This window comes from Squalius cephalus (assembly GCF_949319135.1).
Source record: "Squalius cephalus genome assembly, chromosome: 23".
Taxonomy (NCBI): Eukaryota; Metazoa; Chordata; class Actinopteri; order Cypriniformes; family Leuciscidae; genus Squalius; species Squalius cephalus.
Window position 1 is genome coordinate 13066748 of NC_137144.1, and position 23603 is coordinate 13090350.

The 23603-nt window shown below is 39.0% G+C and overlaps 1 protein-coding gene across 2 annotated transcripts in view; it reads right to left on the bottom strand.

Moving 5' to 3' along the window:
- The window catches only part of tln2b (talin 2b), a 173923-nt gene that overhangs the window by 52220 nt on the left and 98100 nt on the right, over positions 1-23603 (bottom strand). For both annotated transcript variants that reach the window (XM_079858777.1, XM_079858778.1), the window contains exons 18-20: positions 8169-8336; positions 6224-6518; positions 1733-1899 (exon numbers count right to left, since the gene is read on the bottom strand). In XM_079858777.1, the coding sequence (XP_079714903.1) occupies positions 1733-1899; positions 6224-6518; positions 8169-8336 (630 nt within the window). The remainder of the gene's footprint in view (positions 1-1732; positions 1900-6223; positions 6519-8168; positions 8337-23603) is intronic.

Genomic DNA, 23603 nt, shown 5'->3' on the forward strand with positions numbered 1-23603 from the left:
AACTAATAATCATGATGTTTTAGCATTATATTATTATTTTTTATAATTTAGTCATACAGTATATACCGCAGTCACATATATATACTGCATATTACCTCCTTTCAAAACTAGTAGCTAATATGCCATTTTGAAGCCTTGGTGTTTCGCATCGTTTCATTTTATCTTCTTGCTTAATGGTTAAACAGAAAGTGAAAGGCAATTCTCAGAGGACAAAGTTGTCACAGATAAATCCCAGACTCGGTCAGCCCTGTGAAGGGAAATTTGTCAGCGACAGCAGAACTCTCGGCTACGCCATCCGCACACTTACAGCGCATTACTAAACATTCAATGCAAAGAGGAATTGGGGGCCGTCTGCTCCATCCCTGTTACCAAGGAAACCGTCTGTGGCGCATTCCTCATCTTTACATTTGATAATGGCATTGATGTTGTGATTAATGTATCATGGATCAAATGTGCCTAACAAGCCATAAACCAGCATTTCATGTGTCTGCATATTAATCACATCCTGGCTATTTATACATCTCTACGTTGCTGATGAAGATCGACAATCAATTCAGTGGTCCATCTCATCATGAGTCAAATCTAAATCATGGCTCAGGGCTCTTTCAGGTATCAGAGATGAAACACTGATGAGGAGAGGAAGCTCATTTTACAGTGTGGCTGCTGATTCTGGGTACTGGATTAAAAAAAAAAAAAATGTAAATGGGGATAAAACTACCTACATCTAGCCAGAGCATTCTTTTTCTTCCTTAAAGATCAGGTTAAAATTTGATATAGTACTGAATTAACACGTATCATGGTATTACCGTGATATGGCAAGGTAGTCCAAAAAATAACATGGTATTGCCATGGTATAGGTATAAGCATGGTGTAGCCATGATAGATATTCAAAAAAATCCCCATGTTCTTAGTACGCCACACATACAAAACCATGGCTGAAACAACACGCTTTTGCACAACACAAACAGGTTCAAAAAACAGGTTATAACCATGGCTCAAAACAAAACAACAAAAAACAAAAACAAATCTACATTTACATTACATCACATTTATTCATTTAGCAGACGCTTTTATCCAAAGCGACTTACAAATGAGAACAATAGAAGCAGTTAAACTAACAGTAGGACAACAATATGCAAGTGCTATGACCCTTCTCAGCTTAATCCAACGCAGTACATGTTAATTTTGAATTTTTGAATTTTTTATAATAGAATAGAATAGAATAGAAGAGAAAGTGTTAGTATTACTGGATCAAATCTAACCAAAACAAAAGAAAACAAAACAAAACAAATGCAACACAAAACAAACAACCCCCCCCCCCCCCAAAAAAAACCCCAAACCAAACCAAGCCAAACCAACTGTAAAACAAAACCAAACAAAACACAAAATCCCAAAACAACCAAACCAAACCAAACAGAAAATCCAAACACAAAACAAACAAACCAAACCAAACATAACCAAAAACAAAACCAAATGCAAAACAAAACCAAAAACACAAAATGCCCAAAATAAAACAACAAAAAAAACACCCCCCCCCCAAAAACAAAAAAACAAAAAAAAAAAACAGAAAACCAACACACATTTACAAAATAGAAAATTATCATTTGGTGGAAATTTCATTTTACCGAATAAAAAAACAACAACCTGGTAACAAACCATGGTACATGTCTAAAAATCATTGTATTTTTTATACTGTAAATGTCGAGGGTGTATTTTGCTATAGTTTTCATACCTTCGCAGCTTCCACCATTCTGGCAGTGGCATCGGCCAACAGCTTGGCTGCCGCGAGAAGTTTCTTGGAATTATCCACATCGATTTCAGCCTCAGCGTCAGAACGCATAGCATTCACCAAGTCTGAGGTGGCCTGGGCCAAAACCCGCGCCTGTCGTACCATTTCACCTGTAAATGTGAAAATAAGTGTTATTTAAACACCAAAATATAAGCATGTTGTGTGGGCAGATTCTTATATTTCTTCAGAAAAATCTACCGGCATATTCTTGGCTCCTTCTATAGTATGTTCACCGTCCTTGACTTCACTCTGGAAAAAAAAAACCCTGACAGCCATTCCACGTTTCTTTGATGTGTGTGAATCTGGCACAGCTGAAGCTGTTCTCTTTGAAAATCAATCTTTCTGCATTCTCTCTGCATATCACTTCAGGAACTGAAGCGCTCAAATGGTTGTGCACCCGTGTGACCCGAAGTACATCATTGATCAAGGGCCCTTTCAAAAAGTGTGCCTACTCGTTTTCCATAAATGGACTCTGTATTTCCCAAACACCTACACAGATCCAGAAATACAAGCGTTGACAAGATTATCAAGGGAGAGAGGTGTGCGCAAGGGGTGTTTCACCTCTCCAAACGTAGGATGGATTCAGAGTGAAAATAGTAAGCTTGTTAAATCAACAGAATTCACCCCTTTTACTTTAGTTAAATGAGAAAAAACCCTTCACATGTAGGATTGGATTCGATTCACCAGGAAATGAAAAGTGGGCTTTTCATAACAGACCTGAATGCAAGTTTGCAGCTGAATGTGGGCGACTTTTGAAGTACCGCCATGCTTAAGGATGTTCGTAGACTTGGATGTGCAGACTGGAGGTCAAGTTCTCTTTTGAGAATATCTTGATGCATTTAAATGGTAACGTATCTTTTATAAACATCGTTATTGAAGTTATTTGCATTAAATTAGTGCATAAACAACACTAGCCTAAAACAATACTTAAATAGCTGTTTGGCTGTTGACAGCTGATATTTACACATTTGATCTTAAACGGTTATTAGTTCTTTAATATTGCGTCTAATGATAATTGGCATAATTTGGTTGGTCTCAAAAAAGCACCCAACAAACGGTATTCATAGGAAAAGCAACATATTTATTATATGTTTTAATAATTACTATTTTATTTTATTTTATATGGTTAAGCTAAACATTTCTAATTTCTAATTTTTTTTTTTAAAGGATGAAAATAAATTTGTGACCATTTTAATTGCAAAACAACTTTGCTTGCATAAAATGACACAAACAACATCAGTAATAATTAATTATTAAAATAATATTTTGTTTTTATTGTAGTCTACTGGTCATTTAGTTATTGTTTCAAAAACATAAAACAATTTAATTTGGTTCTGCATATCAGTTAAACAAAAAAATCCATCATAAAGTAATATTAAGTATTAACTACTGTTAAGGTCCTTGCACACTGAATCCGAAATTTTCGCATGCGTTTTTTTCGTATCCGTCATTCTGTGGCTCTAAACTGTCAAAACACCATTCAAATGCTTGTTACGGATGCGAAAAACGCAGAAAATCGAACCCGATCCGATTTTCTTTTTGACGGACGAAAGTTTCGGAGGCAGTGTGCAAGTGTGATTGACATAACGTGAGGTTGTATTTATTTTTTAACGTGCGAAAATTTTGGACGCGAATTTCGCACTCAGTGTGCAAGGGCCTTTAAGGTCGTGTGGCTTGAGTGATGTCAACGAAAAAGTAAAGTTGTTACAGAAGTTGAGCAAATTATTACACGAAAGAATGCAAAAGTAACATTTCTTTTCTTTTGAATTACATGCACTGATGAATCATGCACAGTACGAACCGTAACCTGTATTAAGAAAATCAATTTTGAGTTCCTGTTGACTTTAAAGCTAGAGAAATCTTTGATGATGACGATGACGATGATTTGTGGGTCCAGGTCGTTTATCACGTTCCATGTTTTACTTGAACATTTGCAGACAACCCCACTGGCACCTTTCGGCATGTGTTTTTCTTTAAAAAGTTCAAAGACAGTGTGTGTGTGTGATTGAGACCAGATTTGATGCTGTGTAGCGGTTTTATATGACATGTTTTCAACAACCTCGCGGGCCTAGAATCTTTTGAGGATTCTTTAGACTTACGGCCATAGCATAACAAACATCTTCAGTTTTGAAAACGGCTTAAAAACACAACACAGACCGCAGACAAAACAACTTTTAGGGACCTCACTGAGACAAAATAAACCGGGGGTCAAATTTTTCCAGAAAAACAACAGCACTGGAGACAAGATACAAAAGCTGAGCAAAGCTAGCAAGCTAAGTATTTGTCAGTGCATTATAAAAGAGAATTAAAGTTGCTTGTGGGTCACTAGAAGTAGGGCTGCCAGCCGGTTAGCGCACAAAGACAGCTCCAAAAATGAGGCCAGGAACACCATCAAAACTGTGCAATTCTGAATATGGAAAAGCTAATCCTATTGTGTCACAGCACAAATATGCTTTGTTTGGACGATGAGCCTAAAAGATATTAAAGCTCTCTTGTGTATTACTGTATGCTTATTTGACTTTGATTTCCATTTATTAAATAAATTCTCTATATCCTGGAACTGTTCTACATCCTGTGGCACAGGCCCATCTATCGCATTTAGAGGTACTTTCTAAGGCAAAAATCAGCATTTCTAATGCTCATATTTGTGGTTAGGGAATTCAAACAATCCTTTAACCGCAAGTAATAAACACGGGCACAAAACTCATTCTGCACCGTGCATGATACCTTACATTGTGCAGCTTGTTGAGGAGAAGTGTGCTATTACTTATATACTATTAGAGTTCATCCTTATGTTTTTTGGTGGAGGAAGAGGGCAAAGACACTATTAAATGACATTATACCATGGTCTGTCTGAATGCTCGATTCTGATTGGCTGGAAGGTGGACAATAAAACCATTTAATGCACAGGTAGATCCAAGTCAGTTTAATCACCATTGTGATTGTTTTCTTTGAAGAGCACTCACACGCGCACACCCGTACACACACACACACATTATATTTTTTTTAGCAAGGAGGGAGTTACAGTTACATCACAATGTTTAAGTAATTCAACTCACAGCTTATAGAGATGGACGCTGAACAGACACAGGTACGAATCTCTCTCTCTCGATAATTAAAATAAATGCTATAATTCATTCATTCAAATAAAGGTCTTATTTGAATCTTACGCACTACTTTATCTCTTTGTCTGATTCAAAGCAGGCAGAATGTTACGAGCCGTAACTGATTTAAGTTGTCAATGCTGGCAAATGACCATGGTATAAGCGGTATAATCCACGGCTAGCTGTGCATTAAATGATTTTACCAGGTTCTTTACCTCCACTTCATGCATTAAAATTGTTTAATGCACAGCTAGCCGTGGAATATCACTTACATATTATAACTATTAATACATTTAAGGTCATATCTTAGACTTGTTTTTAATTATATACACAGGGTTCTCAAGTCTCACGCATTGGCCGTGACACGCAATTCAACCAGTTCACACGCTCACACGCCACACTGTGTATTTCTCACGCTGAAAAGGCAATGCCAACCAAGTTGTCCTGCAAGCTTTATATATAACGTTGTATAAGAGGCGCAGGCACACAAAGTGAAGTTTCCTGCCGCCACCACGTATCTCGGCCAGATTGCGTTCGGTACTAGGCAACATAGATGCGCGAACACACGGAAGTTGACGGAACATTCTCAGCCACCGTACGTTCGTTACTAGATACCAACAACATCGCACAAACGGTGATGGAGAAGGTAAGTTGGAAGTCTAACATTTTTAGGCTAGAACATTTAACAAAACCAAAACTAGAAACAGGTTGGCTCTGGACGGAACACTGTCATCCGTTATGACAGTGAAAATGTCTGGCATCGAGCCACAGTGCTTCAAGTGGGAGCCCCCTACCCCTGTTATCAAGGCATCAAAATGTGCAACAAACACTTACAACACAAAACACATTTCATAAGCTGGAGTGTGTACTCTTGTGTACACACAAACACGCACACACACCTTAATACTATAATATGTCATTTGTTCACAATGTCCCACCACACAATAAATCATTTTACCATTTCGACTAGACACATTCAAAATGCAAAAATATTTGTTTTTCCAAACTGTTTGGAGCAATTTGTTATATTTTTGTAATTTTTGTAAATTTGTCATTTTGAAATATAACATTAAAGAGTATATTTGATGTGATGAATTGCTCTGTCATTTATCAGATTTACCAATTGTTATAATTTCAATTTGTGCTGGTTAATTATGAACAATGGGTAAAATTGGGGGGCGGGGACGGACGGGGGCGGGGCTCCATTAGGGCTCCTCCCCTAACCGCATGTGATCTCACTCCAAGCTTTTGATAAAACTTGAGAACCCTGTATATACATAATGTCATTTATTTATATACATAATGTTATCATTATATAGGACTGTCTCACCTGCGTCCCCCATTGAGGTGAAAATACTCTCCGTTACAGTCATGATGGTGTCAGTGGCCTGGTCGTAGCGTCCGATTGGCTCTCCGCAGCTGGCGTAGTGGCGCACGTGCTGCAGCAGATCACTGAGGGCCTGGCTGACCGCCCCGGCCGCCATGTTCACCTGTCGGAGCAGCTCGCCCTCCTCTGAGGCGCCGTGGCATGCCTTCACACACCCCTCCACGGACCGCTCCACCAGACGTCCCGCCTCCACCAGCTGCTCCTGACACACCGGCGAGGAGATGGTGGGGCTCACCACCTACAACAATCACACGTGCACCCAAAATAGAGACTGCGTTCAGATTCAGACTACCATACAGAAAGTGTAAGGGAATGTGTGCTTTTCTTAAAGGGATATCTCACCGCTGGAAAGATGAATGTGTATATAAATTGGGTCATTTATGTAGTGGAAATGTGAAATTATTTGAGAAGTTGGTGCCTTCTAGACTGAGAAAAGCCAGAAAATGTATTTTTGGCTCATGTGGATGAAAGACAACAACTCCCAGAATGCACTTGCTTCGCTGCCCTACGAGGCCACTCCCAAGCCACGCCTACCGGATACAGAGGGCAGTATCGGAAGAAATGATACAACTAGGCTACTAGTTGACTCGAAACTGAAAAGACGCCGTTTTATCGTGAGATCCCACTCCCTATGGGCGGGTTGAAAGCATGAACTAGCTCTTACTACTGGCTGTAGTCTCTAGCCTCTGGCCAAAAAAGCCTCCGATGACACAAAATGACGATTTTTGCGTCATCTGAGGTTTTTTTCCAGACACACAATACAGAAATCTCTCGTCTCACGGGGACATGAGGGAGGGAAGCACGGTCATTCGAAAATACTACCGGGTTTCTACCGATACAAAGCTTAATGCTAATCGGTGAAGTATCCCTTTAATGATGAAAATACATTCTTAGAGCTGAAATAGTGAAATTAATGATACACATATTATCATGGTATGGTAGTGGTCAGCTTATGTATCGCTGATAAATCAGTTAATATTGTTGTCGCAAGCCAGATTTTTGATGCTATAAAGTTCCTTACACTAGATGATCAACCAACAACATTTGGTTTCTTAAGTATGGTTATCTTTAAAAAAAAAAAAAAACTCACTGAAATTCATGTTTCACAAATGTACTTCTTACTTTTTAAATCCTGTCCAAATCAAATGTGGCTGTGTTGTTTTTACTCACTCAGCCTCTTTTTAAAGTTATGGAGCAAATTACCTATAGCTTTTTTTAGGTTATGCTGCTGGCATCCCAACATAAAGATTTAATGATTCCTCATTTAGAATTAAAAAGAATATTAAACGAATAAGGTATGATACTTATTTTAATTAATTATGTTTGTGCATTGGGGATGTTCTATAGTCTAATGCCTTCATTTGTGTGTGTATTCATTTGTGTTCTGGATTGTGCCAGATTTTTTTTTTTTTTTGACAAACTCCCCATTTCTCATTAATTCCTATTGGGGTCAAATTGACAGACGAGGGAAGGATTTGTACTATTTTTATTACAACCACAAAAAACTTGTGGAATCCACTAAATATTTTTGTGTACTCCAAGTTCAAGTCTTGGACCACTCCGATGAACACTACATTTTTAAAAATGAAAAGAAAATTTCAAGTCAAAATGACAAATAACCTAAAAATAAAAACATATTAAAATGAGAAAAAAATAAAATCCAAGTCATGAACCCTTTAAAATAAATTGTCATTTTATTACTTTAAGCAAATTAGAGATAATTACTTTCATTAAAACATGTGACATTATATTTCCTTACATATGCATCAGCCACTCTGCTTTCTGTTAACCATTTAATTTTGTAAATATATTCCTTGATCTGTATCTATATATCTAGACAGATGTCTTCTAGTTAACTTTGATTATGTGTAACGAATATGAAACGTACCTTAGTGCAGGCCACCAGCTGTGAGGTGGAGAGCGCGCACTGCGTGGCGGCGGTAATGACTCGGTTCTGAAGCACCGTGTCCTCCGCCACCTGTGCCACGTTCTTAGCTTTCAGCACCAGCATGGCGGCGGCATTAGCGACGGCTTTAGCCAGGTTCATCATGATGTCCTGAAACATATTCGTCATTCAAGCAACACACTGTGAAACAACCTGGCCCAGACTAATGAATGAAATAAACGCAAGGATAGAGTGTAACAGAATAAAATAGAGGGCAATAAAACGCTCTCTGAGGCTAACTGACTGTGACAACATCACATAAACCACACTAAATCAAATTTAACGTGTTGAAAATGGGCACTAAAGTGTTTACCACAAGCGAAAACTGCCTTGCCAAGAAATAATGAGACATGGAGCATGTGATTGGCTGAGGGATTTGGCATTAACCAATCAGTAAATTCAGGCAGAGCGCAACAGTTGAGTTCAAGAGGTAGAAAATCCCATTCCCATCTCATTCATAAAGACATTTTTTTTAACAATAACATATAAACCTTCAAGACAGACCTAACATAAACTTTGAGATTAAGGGATAAAGTTGTTTTTCCTACACCTGTCAGCATCTTATACATTTGTATATACCTGTATATTTTATAAATTCAATCAAAAGGGAGTGGAAAAACGTGTTCGGATTGCAATTCATACTGTATGTGAAGAAAATCTCTCGTGTTAAATTTAGGGCAAGTTAGCGCGACAATAACACACAAGAGAACGTGCATGAACATCAAAAGGTATGCTGAAAAATACAATACAACTTATCGAAATGAATCATGTCTCATGTAATCGTTAGTTAGTTATAAAAACACTAGAGAGGAGCTTATTTACTGTGAATTATTTATGTATGTTTGAATAAATTTGTTTGTGCAACTGAGTTGCATACAAATATTTCAGTATTTAATGGAGTGTAATTATTACATATGAAAATTAAAGCTGCAAGCAGCGATGAAAGGGCCCTCGCACCCGTGCCATCAACACTCGGTGGCTTTAGGAAGACAGAGCATGGTTGGGAAATGTACATTTAAGGAGGTATATATAGTAAGAGTATGTCAAAGTCAGTTACAAAATGTTTTGTATAATGGTGATAATAGCATGCTTCATGACTCAGCTAAGTGTTGCTAGCATGTTTAGTCTGTTTCTAGCATGCTTAGTACACAATAATTATGTGGTTAGTACTGCATTACGGTGTTAACCATGTCAGTTTCTGTTGCCAGTAGGTGGCGTTATGGCTATAACTGAATATGAGCATGGATGTGTGTTCAGGACAGAACTCTTATCAAACGTGTGAAGTTTGGTGCAAATTGGACATTGCCTTCTTGAGTAACAACAAAGTCATGTTTCATTGAATTAACATTCTTTAGCACTTAGCTAAGCATTGTTAGCATGTTTTAACATGTTTCTAGCATGTTTAGAACTCAATGGCATTTTTAACATGTTGCTAGAACGGCATAAAAGTGTTAAACATGTCACTTCCTGTTGCCAGTAGGTGGCGCTATTACTATAACTGAATTTGAGCATAGACATGTGTTCAGGCCATGATTCTTATCAAATGTGTGAAGTTTGGGGCAGATTGGACATTCCATGCCTGAATTACAGCAAATTCCAATTTAATTGCAATAATAGCATGCTTTAGCACTTAGCTAAGAGTTTGCTAGCATGTTTTAGCATGTTTCTAGTATGTTGTTAGCATGTTTAGCACTTGCTGGCACTTTTTTATATGTTATTAGGAGTCCATAACAGTGTTAAACATGTCACTTCCTGCTGCCAGCAGGTGGCGCTATGACTGTAAGCATGATCATGTGTTCAGGACAGAACGCTTATCAAAAGTGTGAAGTTTGGGGCAGATTGGACATTCCTTGCCTGAGTTACAGCAAATTCATATTTAATTGCAGTAATATCATTCTTTAGCACTTAGCTAAGTGTTTGCTAGTATGTTTTAGCAAGTCTCTAGTATGTTGGTAGGATGTTTAGCACCTACTTGCATTTTTTTATATGTTATTAGGAGTCAAGAACAGTGTTAAACGTCACTTCCTGTTGCCAGCAGGTGGCGCTATGACTATAACTAAATATGAGCATGGACATGTGTTCAAGAGATAACTCTTATCAAACGTGTGAAGTTTGGGGTAGATTGTACATTGCCTTCTTGAGTAACAACAAAGTCCTGTTTCATTGAATTAGCATGGTTTAGCACTTAGCTAAGTACTGCTAGCATGTTTTAACATGTTTCTAGCATGTATAGAACTCAATGGCATTTTTAACATGTTGCTAGAACGGCATCAAAGTGTTAAACATGTCACTTCCTGTTGCCAGTAGGTGGTGCTATTACTATAACTGAATTTGAGCATAGACATGTGTTCAGGCCATGATTCTTATCAAATGTGTGAAGTTTGGGGCAGATTGGACATTACATGCCTGAGTTACAGCAAATTCCTATTTAATTGCAGTAATAGCATGCTTTAGCACTTAGCTAAGTGTTTGCTAGCATGTTTCTAGTATGTTGCTAACCTGTTTAGCACTTGTTGGCTCTTTTTTATATGTTATTAGGAGACCACAAGAGTGTTAAACATGTCACTTCCTGTTACCAGTAGGTGGCGCTATTACTATAACTGAATTTTCTCATGTAGATGTGTTCAGGACAGAACGCTTATCAAAAGTGTGAAGTTTGGGGCAGATTGGACATTCCATGCCTGAGTTACAGCAAATTCCTATTTAATTGCAATAATAGCATGCTTTAGCACTTAGCTAAGAGTTTGCTAGCATGTTTTAGCATGCTTCTATTATGTTGTTAGCATGTTTAGCACTTGCTGGCACTTTTTTATATGTTATTAGGAGTCCATATCAGTGTTAAACATGTCACTTCCTGTTGCCAGCAGGTGGCGCTATGACTGTAACTGAATATGAGCATGGTCATGTGTTCAGGACAGAACGCTTATCAAAAGTGTGAAGTTTGGGGCAGATTGGACATTCCATGCCTGAGTTACAGCAACTTCCTGTTTCATGGCGAAACATCGAAATTTGTCAGGCCGCCGAGGACCCGCCCTTTGACGAAAACTCAAGATCTTCGCAATTTAACGTCGCAAAGGCCTTAAGATTACACTCACCAAATTTGAAGATGATCAGATTAAAACTGTAGGAGGAGTTCGTTAAAGTACGAGGCCTGAAAATGGCAAAAACTGCACAAAAATCTGAGAGGAAGTTCAAAATGGCTGACTTCCTGTTGTGTTTAGGGCTATGCTCCAAGAGACTTTTTTGTAGGTATTAGGTCATTACATGTATGTACCGAATTTCGTGCACGTACGTGGAACGTTGCGGGAGGCGCACTCCGTTGAACTTTTATAGGTGGCGCTATCGAGCCATTTTGCCCCGTCCAATTCTGAAACCTATATCAGATGTAAATTTTCGCCAGTTCTGACGCGTGTGCAAAGTTTCGTGAGTTTTCGAGCATGTTTAGGCCCTCAAAAATGCAATTAAATGCGGAGAAGAAGAATAATAATAATAATTAAAGCTGCAAGCAGCGATGAAAGGGCCCTCGCACCCGTGCCATCAACACTCGGTGGCTTTAGGAAGGCAGAGCATGGTTGGGAAATGTACATTTAAGGAGGTATATATAGTAAGAGTATGTCAAAGTCAGTTACAAAATGTTTTGTATAATGGTGATAATAGCATGCTTCATGACTCAGCTAAGTGTTGCTAGCATGTTCAGTCTGTTTCTAGCATGCTTAGTACACAATAATTATGTGGTTAGTACTGCATTACTGTGTTAACCATGTCAGTTTCTGTTGCCAGTAGGTGGCGTTATGACTATAACTGAATATGAGCATGGATGTGTGTTCAGGACAGAACTCTTATCAAACATGTGAAGTTTGGTGCAAATTGGACATTGCCTTCTTGAGTAACAACAAAGTCATGTTTCATTGAATTAGCATTCTTTAGAACTTAGCTAAGCATTGTTAGCATGTTTTAACATGTTGCTAGAACGGCATCAACGTGTTAAACATGTCACTTCCTGTTGCCAGTTGGTGGCGCTATTACTATAACTGAACATTCTCATGTAGATGTGTTCAGGCCATGACTCTTATCAAAAGTGTGAAGTTTGGGGCAGATTGGACATTCCATGCCTGAGTTACAGCAAATTCCTATTTAATTGCAATAATAGCATGCTTTAGCACTTGGCTAAGAGTTTGCTAGCATGTTTTAGCATGTTTCTAGTATGTTGTTAGCATGTTTAACACTTGCTGGCACTTTTTTATATGTTATTAGGAGTCCACAACAGTGTTAAACATGTCACTTCCTGTTGCCAGCAGGTGGCGCTATGACTGTAACTGAATATAAGCATGGTCATGTGTTCAGGACAGAACGCTTATCAAAAGTGTGAAGTTTGGGGCAGATTGGACATTCCATGCCTGAGTTACAGCAAATTCATATTTAATTGCAGTAATATCATTCTTTAGCACTTAGCTAAGTGTTTGCTATTATGTTTTAGCATGTCTCTAGTATGTTGGTAGGATGTTTAGCACCTACTGGCATTTTTTTATATGTTATTAGGAGTCAAGAACAGTGTTAAACGTCACTTCCTGTTGCCAGCAGGTGGCGCTATGACTATAACTAAATATGAGCATGGACATGTGTTCAAGAGATAACTCTTATCAAACGTGTGACGTTTGGGGTAGATTGTACATTGCCTTCTTGAGTAACAACAAAGTCCTGTTTCATTGAATTAGCATGCTTTAGCACTTAGCTAAGTATTGCTAGCATGTTTTAATATGTTTCTAGCATGTTTAGAACTCAATGGCATTTTTAACATGTTGCTAGAACGGCATCAACGTGTTAAACATGTCACTTCCTGTTGCCAGTAGGTGGCGCTATTACTATAACTGAATTTGAGCATAGGCATGCGTTCAGGCCATGATTCTTATCAAACATGTGAAGTTTGGGGCAGATTGGACGTTCCATGCCTGAGTTACAGCAAATTCCTATTTAATTGCAGTAATAGCATGCTTTATCACTTAGCTAAGTGTTTGCTAGCATGTTTCTAGTATGTTGCTAACCTGTTTAGCACTTGCTGGCTCTTTTATATATGTTATTAGGAGACCACAACAGTGTTAAACATGTCACTTCCTGTTGACAGCAGGTGGCGCTATTACTATAACTGAATATTCTCATGTAGATGTGTTCAGGCCATGACTCTTATCAAACGTGTGAAGTTTGGGGCAGATTGGACATTCCATGCCTGTGTTACAGCAAATTCCTATTTAATTGCAGCAATAGCATGCTTTAGCACTTAGCTAAGTGTTTGCTAGCATGTTTTAGCATGTTTCTAGTATGTTGTTAGCATGTTTAGCACTTGCTGGCACTTTTTTTATATGTTTTTATATGTCCACAACAGTGTTTAACATGTCACTTCCTGTTGCCAGCAGGTGGCACTATGACTGTAACTGAATATGAGCATGGTCATGTGTTCAGGACAGAACGTTTATTAAAAGTGTGAAGTTTGGCGCATATTGGACATTGCCTTCTTGAGTAACAACAACATCCTGTTTCATTGAATTAGCATGCTTTAGCACTTAGCTAAGTATTGCTAGCATGTTTTAACATGTTTCTAGCATGTTTAGACCTCAATGGCATTTTTAACATGTTGCTAGAATGGCATCAACGTGTTAAACATGACACTTCCTGTTGCCAGTAGGTGGCGCTATTACTATAACTGAATATTATCATGTAGATGTGTTCAGGACAGAACGCTTATCAAAAGTGTGAAGTTTGGGGCAGATTGGACATTCCATGCCTGAGTTACAGCAAATTCCTATTTAATTGCAATAATAGCATGCTTTAGCACTTAGCTAAGAGTTTGCTAGCATGTTTTAGCATGCTTCTAGTATGTTGTTAGCATGTTTCGCACTTGCTGGCACTTTTTTATATGTTATTAGGAGTCCATAACAGTGTTAAACATGTCACTTCCTGTTGCCAGCAGGTGGCGCTATGACTATAACTGAATATGAGCATGGCCATGTGTTCAGGACAGAACTCTTATCAAACGTGTGAAGTTTGGGGGAGATTGGACATTCCATGCCTGAGTTACAGCAACTTCCTGTTTCATGGCGAAACATCGAAATTTGTAAGGCCGCCGAGGACCCGCCCTTCGACGAAAACTCAAGATCTTCGCAATTTAACGTCGCAAAGGCCTTAAGATTACACTCACCAAATTTGAAGATGATCAGATTAAAACTGTAGGAGGAGTTCGTTAAAGTACGAGGCCTGAAAATGGCAAAAACTGCACAAAAATCTGAGAGGAAGTTCAAAATGGCTGACTTCCTGTTGTGTTTAGGGCTATGCTCCAAGAGACTTTTTTGTAGGTATTAGGTCATTACACGTATGTACCGAATTTCGTGCACGTACGTGGAACGTTGCAGGAGGCGCACTCCGTTGAACTTTTATAGGTGGCGCTATCGAGCCATTTTGCCCCGTCCAATTCTGAAACCTATATCAGATGTAAATTTTCGCCAGTTCTGACGCGTGTGCAAAGTTTCGTGAGTTTTCGCGCATGTTTAGGCCCTCAAAAATGCAATTCAATGCGGAGAAGAATAATAATAATAATAATAAACAGAGCAATTCCAAGAGGGTCCTCACACCATCGGTGCTCGGGCCCTAATTAAAGCTGCAAGCAGCGATGAAAGGGCCCTCGCACCCCTGCCACCGCCACCCGGCGCCTTTAGGAAATGCCTTAAGATTACACTCACCAAATTTGAAGAGAATCAGATCAAAACTGTAGGAGGAGTATGTTAAAGTACAACATCAGGAAATTACGAAAAATGTCCAAAATCTAGGAGGAAGTTCAAAATAGATCACTTCCTGTTGTGTTTAGGGCTATGCTCCAAGAGACTTTTCTGTAGGTATTGGGTCAATACATGCATGTACCAAATTTCATACCTGTACGTGAAACCAGGAGCCGGGGCAAAATGTGGGGGCAATAATTTACCGAATTTGCCCCCCCCCAATTCTGAAAACCATATCACACGTAAATTTTCACCACTTCTGAGGCGTGTGCAAAGTTTCATGATTTTTCGAGCATGTTTTGTATTTGCCACACTTCCTGCTACCAGCAGGTGGCGTTATTGCTATAACCTAATATGAGCATGGTCATGTGTTCAGGACAGGACTCTTATCAAACATGTGAAGTTTGGGACAGATGGGAAATTGTATGGCTGAATTACTGCAGGCTGTCTGTGGTTGCCTAGCAACATCGGAACTGCATTCAACATTAATATTGAACTTATCTGATCATGCATATATCACCAGAAGGCCGAAATTGGGTGAACGTTTGTCAGGCCGCCGAGGGCACACCCTTCGACGAAAACTCTAGATCTTCGCAATTTAACGTCACAAAGGCCTTAAGATTACACTCACCAAATTTGAAGAGGATCAGATCAAATCTGTAGGAGGAGTTCGTTAAAGTACAACATCAGGAAATTATGAAAAATGCCCAAAATCTAGGAGGAAGTTCAAAATAGCTCACTTCCTGTTGTGTTTAGGGCTATGCTCCAAGAGACTTTTCTGTAGGTATTGGGTCATTACATGTATGTACCAAATTTCATACCTGTACGTGAAACCAGGAGCCGGGGCAAAATGTGGGGGCAATAATTTACCGAATTTGCCCCCCCCAATTCTGAAAACCATATCACACGTAAATTTTCACCACTTCTGAAGCGTGTGCAAAGTTTCATGAGTTTTCGAGCATGTTTAGGCCCTCTAAAAAGCGATTCACTTTGGAGAAGAATAATAATAATAATAATAAACGGAGCAAAAACAATAGGGTCCTCTCACCATCGGTGCTCGGGCCCTAATTAAAGCTGCAAGCAGCGATGAAAAGGGCCCTCGCACCCCTGCCACCGCCACCCGGCACCTTTAGGAAAGGCCTTAAGATTACACTCACCAAATTTGAAGAGGATCAGATCAAAACTGTAGGAGGAGTTTGTTAAAGTACAACATCAGGAAATGGCAAAAACTGCCCAAAATCTGACAGGAAGTTCAAAATAACTGACTTCCTGTTGTGTTTAGGGCTATGCTCCAAGAGACTTTTTTGTAGGTATTGGGTCTTTACATGTGTGTACCAAATTTCATACCTGTACGTGAAACGTCGAGCCGGGGCAAAATGTAGGGGCAATAAGTAAGCCATTTTGCCCCACCCAATTTTTAAAACCACATCACACGTAAATTGTCACCACTTCTGAAGCGTGTGCAAAGTTTCATGATTTTTCGAGCACGTTTTGTATTTGCCACACTTCCTGCTACCAGCAGGTGGTGCTATTGCTATAATCATAATGAGCATTGGCATGTGTTCAGGACAGGAGTCTTATCAAACATGTGAAGTTTGTGGCAGATTGAAAATTGTATGCCTGAGTTACTGCAGGCTGTCTGTGGTTGCCTAGCAACATCAGAACTGCAAGCAACATTAATATTGAACTTATCTGATCATGCATATATCACCAAAAGGCCGAAATTGGGTGAACTAGTGCAAAAAATGCCCGTGCAAAATCAGTTTTTGTGTGTGTTTTTAGTAATTGTTGGTTTGGTGTGTGCTCATTGTTACAATTACACAGCAAAAGTTCAGTGACATTTTTATTTGTGCATGGTAAAAAGCACACAGTGAACTCCGAGAAAACGCTATGCTTGAGCAAACAGTTTGTGAATAGGCAACTACAAATGATGCCCGTGAAAGAGACTGTGAACGCATTGAATAGGATATGTTTAGTTGGTGAATAGCATAGGCTATTATTACACAGTAGCGACAACGTTAAGCGCACCAGAATGAAATATAATATTCAGAAGTAAACACTAACAGCATAGCTGACATACAGATTCAGTTTACATCCACAAATGAATAAGCACCTCGATTCAGGGAGCAGTGCAAAGTGCCCGTGCAAAATCAGTTTTTGTGAGCTGATCGCCGTCAAAAAAGTTCAGGAGATATTTCTTGCGATGGCAATATGATCAAAAATAACTTTATATTGATTCAATGGATTAATAGCATTTTGAAAAAAAAAAAAAAAGTCATGAATTTATTGCATTTTTGGGAAAAAATAATCCGTTTTTATAATAAATCTTAAAAAATTCAAATCCAGATTTTGATTTTCAATGTTGTTATAACCTAAAGATTCTATGTGAAAGTTTGAAACAGAAAATAGTGGTTTTCACACATTTAGTGGTTATCTCACATTCGAGAGATATGCGAATAACACACAGACAGACAGACGGACGTTTCTGTAATTTATAGATAGATGGATTTATCACGTTCGGGAACCAAACTATAATATTCAGAAGTAAACAGTGTAGCTGACTGAGTGTTTATGTCAGAATGTTTATTTTTAAACCACAGCCTTCTTGGGGCTTCTTTGACCGATACAACTCTCTAATGTCAGAATGTTTATTTTTAAACCACAACCTTCTAAAAATGATATATTTAACGATATCTTTTGCATTTCTCATCCAAACAATGTCAAACTTGGCACTGCACTTACTCGTGCCCGTGGCGAGACACCTGTCGAGTTTGAAATCAATCGGACTAACGGTTCGAGAGATATGCGAGGAACAGACACACACACACACAGACAGACAGACAGACAGACGTTCCTGTAATTTATAGATAGATGTTTGTCAGGCCGCCGAGGGCACACCCTTCGACGAAAACTCTAGATCTTCGCAATTTAACGTCACAAAGGCCTTAAGATTACACTCACCAAATTTGAAGAGTATCGGATCAAATCTGTAGGAGGAGTTCGTTAAAGTACAACATCAGGAAATTACGAAAAATGCCCAAAATCCAGGAGGAAGTTCAAAATAGCTCACTTCCTGTTGTGTTTAGGGCTATGCTCCAAGAGACTTTTCTGTAGGTATTGGGTCATTACATGTATGTACCAAATTTCATACCTGTACGTGAAACCAGGAGCCGGGGCAAAATGTGGGGGCAATAATTTACCGAATTTGCCCCCCCCAATTCTGAAAACCATATCACACGTAAATTTTCACCACTTCTGAAGCGTGTGCAAAGTTTCATGAGTTTTCGAGCATGTTTAGGCCCTCTAAAAAGCGATTCACTTTGGAGAAGAAGAATAATAATTAAAGCTGCAAGCAGCGATGAAAAGGGCCCTCGCACCCCTGCCACCGCCACCCGGCACCTTTAGGAAAGGCCTTAAGATTACACTCACCAAATTTGAAGAGGATCAGATCAAAACTGTAGGAGGAGTTTGTTAAAGTACAACATCAGGAAATGGCAAAAACTGCCCAAAATCTGACAGGAAGTTCAAAATAACTGACTTCCTGTTGTGTTTAGGGCTATGCTCCAAGAGACTTTTTTGTAGGTATTGGGTCTTTACATGTGTGTACCAAATTTCATACCTGTACGTGAAACGTCGAGCCGGGGCAAAATGTAGGGGCAATAAGTAAGCCATTTTGCCCCACCCAATTTTTAAAACCACATCACACGTAAATTGTCACCACTTCTGAAGCGTGTGCAAAGTTTCATGATTTTTCGAGCACGTTTTGTATTTGCCACACTTCCTGCTACCAGCAGGTGGTGCTATTGCTATAATCATAATGAGCATTGGCATGTGTTCAGGACAGGAGTCTTATCAAACATGTGAAGTTTGTGGCAGATTGAAAATTGTATGCCTGAGTTACTGCAGGCTGTCTGTGGTTGCCTAGCAACATCAGAACTGCAAGCAACATTAATATTGAACTTATCTGATCATGCATATATCACCAAAAGGCCGAAATTGGGTGAACTAGTGCAAAAAATGCCCGTGCAAAATCAGTTTTTGTGTGTGTTTTTAGTAATTGTTGGTTTGGTGTGTGCTCATTGTTACAATTACACAGCAAAAGTTCAGTGACATTTTTATTTGTGCATGGTAAAAAGCACACAGTGAACTCCGAGAAAACGCTATGCTTGAGCAAACAGTTTGTGAATAGGCAACTACAAATGATGCCCGTGAAAGAGACTGTGAACGCATTGAATAGGATATGTTTAGTTGGTGAATAGCATAGGCTATTATTACACAGTAGCGACAACGTTAAGCGCACCAGAATGAAATATAATATTCAGAAGTAAACACTAACAGCATAGCTGACATACAGATTCAGTTTACATCCACAAATGAATAAGCACCTCGATTCAGGGAGCAGTGCAAAGTGCCCGTGCAAAATCAGTTTTTGTGAGCTGATCGCCGTCAAAAAAGTTCAGGAGATATTTCTTGCGATGGCAATATGATCAAAAATAACTTTATATTGATTCAATGGATTAATAGCATTTTGAAAAAAAAAAAAAAAGTCATGAATTTATTGCATTTTTGGGAAAAAATAATCCGTTTTTATAATAAATCTTAAAAAATTCAAATCCAGATTTTGATTTTCAATGTTGTTATAACCTAAAGATTCTATGTGAAAGTTTGAAACAGAAAATAGTGGTTTTCACACATTTAGTGGTTATCTCACATTCGAGAGATATGCGAATAACACACAGACAGACAGACGGACGTTTCTGTAATTTATAGATAGATGGATTTATCACGTTCGGGAACCAAACTATAATATTCAGAAGTAAACAGTGTAGCTGACTGAGTGTTTATGTCAGAATGTTTATTTTTAAACCACAGCCTTCTTGGGGCTTCTTTGACCGATACAACTCTCTAATGTCAGAATGTTTATTTTTAAACCACAACCTTCTAAAAATGATATATTTAACGATATCTTTTGCATTTCTCATCCAAACAATGTCAAACTTGGCACTGCACTTACTCGTGCCCGTGGCGAGACACCTGTCGAGTTTGAAATCAATCGGACTAACGGTTCGAGAGATATGCGAGGAACAGACACACACACACACAGACAGACAGACAGACAGACGTTCCTGTAATTTATAGATAGATGTTTGTCAGGCCGCCGAGGGCACACCCTTCGACGAAAACTCTAGATCTTCGCAATTTAACGTCACAAAGGCCTTAAGATTACACTCACCAAATTTGAAGAGTATCGGATCAAATCTGTAGGAGGAGTTCGTTAAAGTACAACATCAGGAAATTACGAAAAATGCCCAAAATCCAGGAGGAAGTTCAAAATAGCTCACTTCCTGTTGTGTTTAGGGCTATGCTCCAAGAGACTTTTCTGTAGGTATTGGGTCATTACATGTATGTACCAAATTTCATACCTGTACGTGAAACCAGGAGCCGGGGCAAAATGTGGGGGCAATAATTTACCGAATTTGCCCCCCCCAATTCTGAAAACCATATCACACGTAAATTTTCACCACTTCTGAAGCGTGTGCAAAGTTTCATGAGTTTTCGAGCATGTTTAGGCCCTCTAAAAAGCGATTCACTTTGGAGAAGAAGAATAATAATAAACGGAGCAAAAACAATAGGGTCCTCTCACCATCGGTGCTCGGGCCCTAATAAACGGAGCAAAAACAATAGGGTCCTCTCACCATCGGTGCTCGGGCCCTAATTAAAGCTGCAAGCAGCGATGAAAGGGCCCTCGCACCCGTGCCATCAACACTCGGTGGCTTTAGGAAGGCAGAGCATGGTTGGGAAATGTACATTTAAGGAGGTATATATAGTAAGAGTATGTCAAAGTCAGTTACAAAATGTTTTGTATAATGGTGATAATAGCATGCTTCATGACTCAGCTAAGTGTTGCTAGCATGTTCAGTCTGTTTCTAGCATGCTTAGTACACAATAATTATGTGGTTAGTACTGCATTACTGTGTTAACCATGTCAGTTTCTGTTGCCAGTAGGTGGCGTTATGACTATAACTGAATATGAGCATGGATGTGTGTTCAGGACAGAACTCTTATCAAACATGTGAAGTTTGGTGCAAATTGGACATTGCCTTCTTGAGTAACAACAAAGTCATGTTTCATTGAATTAGCATTCTTTAGAACTTAGCTAAGCATTGTTAGCATGTTTTAACATGTTGCTAGAACGGCATCAACGTGTTAAACATGTCACTTCCTGTTGCCAGTTGGTGGCGCTATTACTATAACTGAACATTCTCATGTAGATGTGTTCAGGCCATGACTCTTATCAAAAGTGTGAAGTTTGGGGCAGATTGGACATTCCATGCCTGAGTTACAGCAAATTCCTATTTAATTGCAATAATAGCATGCTTTAGCACTTGGCTAAGAGTTTGCTAGCATGTTTTAGCATGTTTCTAGTATGTTGTTAGCATGTTTAACACTTGCTGGCACTTTTTTATATGTTATTAGGAGTCCACAACAGTGTTAAACATGTCACTTCCTGTTGCCAGCAGGTGGCGCTATGACTGTAACTGAATATAAGCATGGTCATGTGTTCAGGACAGAACGCTTATCAAAAGTGTGAAGTTTGGGGCAGATTGGACATTCCATGCCTGAGTTACAGCAAATTCATATTTAATTGCAGTAATATCATTCTTTAGCACTTAGCTAAGTGTTTGCTATTATGTTTTAGCATGTCTCTAGTATGTTGGTAGGATGTTTAGCACCTACTGGCATTTTTTTATATGTTATTAGGAGTCAAGAACAGTGTTAAACGTCACTTCCTGTTGCCAGCAGGTGGCGCTATGACTATAACTAAATATGAGCATGGACATGTGTTCAAGAGATAACTCTTATCAAACGTGTGACGTTTGGGGTAGATTGTACATTGCCTTCTTGAGTAACAACAAAGTCCTGTTTCATTGAATTAGCATGCTTTAGCACTTAGCTAAGTATTGCTAGCATGTTTTAATATGTTTCTAGCATGTTTAGAACTCAATGGCATTTTTAACATGTTGCTAGAACGGCATCAACGTGTTAAACATGTCACTTCCTGTTGCCAGTAGGTGGCGCTATTACTATAACTGAATTTGAGCATAGGCATGCGTTCAGGCCATGATTCTTATCAAACATGTGAAGTTTGGGGCAGATTGGACGTTCCATGCCTGAGTTACAGCAAATTCCTATTTAATTGCAGTAATAGCATGCTTTATCACTTAGCTAAGTGTTTGCTAGCATGTTTCTAGTATGTTGCTAACCTGTTTAGCACTTGCTGGCTCTTTTATATATGTTATTAGGAGACCACAACAGTGTTAAACATGTCACTTCCTGTTGACAGCAGGTGGCGCTATTACTATAACTGAATATTCTCATGTAGATGTGTTCAGGCCATGACTCTTATCAAACGTGTGAAGTTTGGGGCAGATTGGACATTCCATGCCTGTGTTACAGCAAATTCCTATTTAATTGCAGCAATAGCATGCTTTAGCACTTAGCTAAGTGTTTGCTAGCATGTTTTAGCATGTTTCTAGTATGTTGTTAGCATGTTTAGCACTTGCTGGCACTTTTTTTATATGTTTTTATATGTCCACAACAGTGTTTAACATGTCACTTCCTGTTGCCAGCAGGTGGCACTATGACTGTAACTGAATATGAGCATGGTCATGTGTTCAGGACAGAACGTTTATTAAAAGTGTGAAGTTTGGCGCATATTGGACATTGCCTTCTTGAGTAACAACAACATCCTGTTTCATTGAATTAGCATGCTTTAGCACTTAGCTAAGTATTGCTAGCATGTTTTAACATGTTTCTAGCATGTTTAGACCTCAATGGCATTTTTAACATGTTGCTAGAATGGCATCAACGTGTTAAACATGACACTTCCTGTTGCCAGTAGGTGGCGCTATTACTATAACTGAATATTATCATGTAGATGTGTTCAGGACAGAACGCTTATCAAAAGTGTGAAGTTTGGGGCAGATTGGACATTCCATGCCTGAGTTACAGCAAATTCCTATTTAATTGCAATAATAGCATGCTTTAGCACTTAGCTAAGAGTTTGCTAGCATGTTTTAGCATGCTTCTAGTATGTTGTTAGCATGTTTCGCACTTGCTGGCACTTTTTTATATGTTATTAGGAGTCCATAACAGTGTTAAACATGTCACTTCCTGTTGCCAGCAGGTGGCGCTATGACTATAACTGAATATGAGCATGGCCATGTGTTCAGGACAGAACTCTTATCAAACGTGTGAAGTTTGGGGGAGATTGGACATTCCATGCCTGAGTTACAGCAACTTCCTGTTTCATGGCGAAACATCGAAATTTGTAAGGCCGCCGAGGACCCGCCCTTCGACGAAAACTCAAGATCTTCGCAATTTAACGTCGCAAAGGCCTTAAGATTACACTCACCAAATTTGAAGATGATCAGATTAAAACTGTAGGAGGAGTTCGTTAAAGTACGAGGCCTGAAAATGGCAAAAACTGCACAAAAATCTGAGAGGAAGTTCAAAATGGCTGACTTCCTGTTGTGTTTAGGGCTATGCTCCAAGAGACTTTTTTGTAGGTATTAGGTCATTACACGTATGTACCGAATTTCGTGCACGT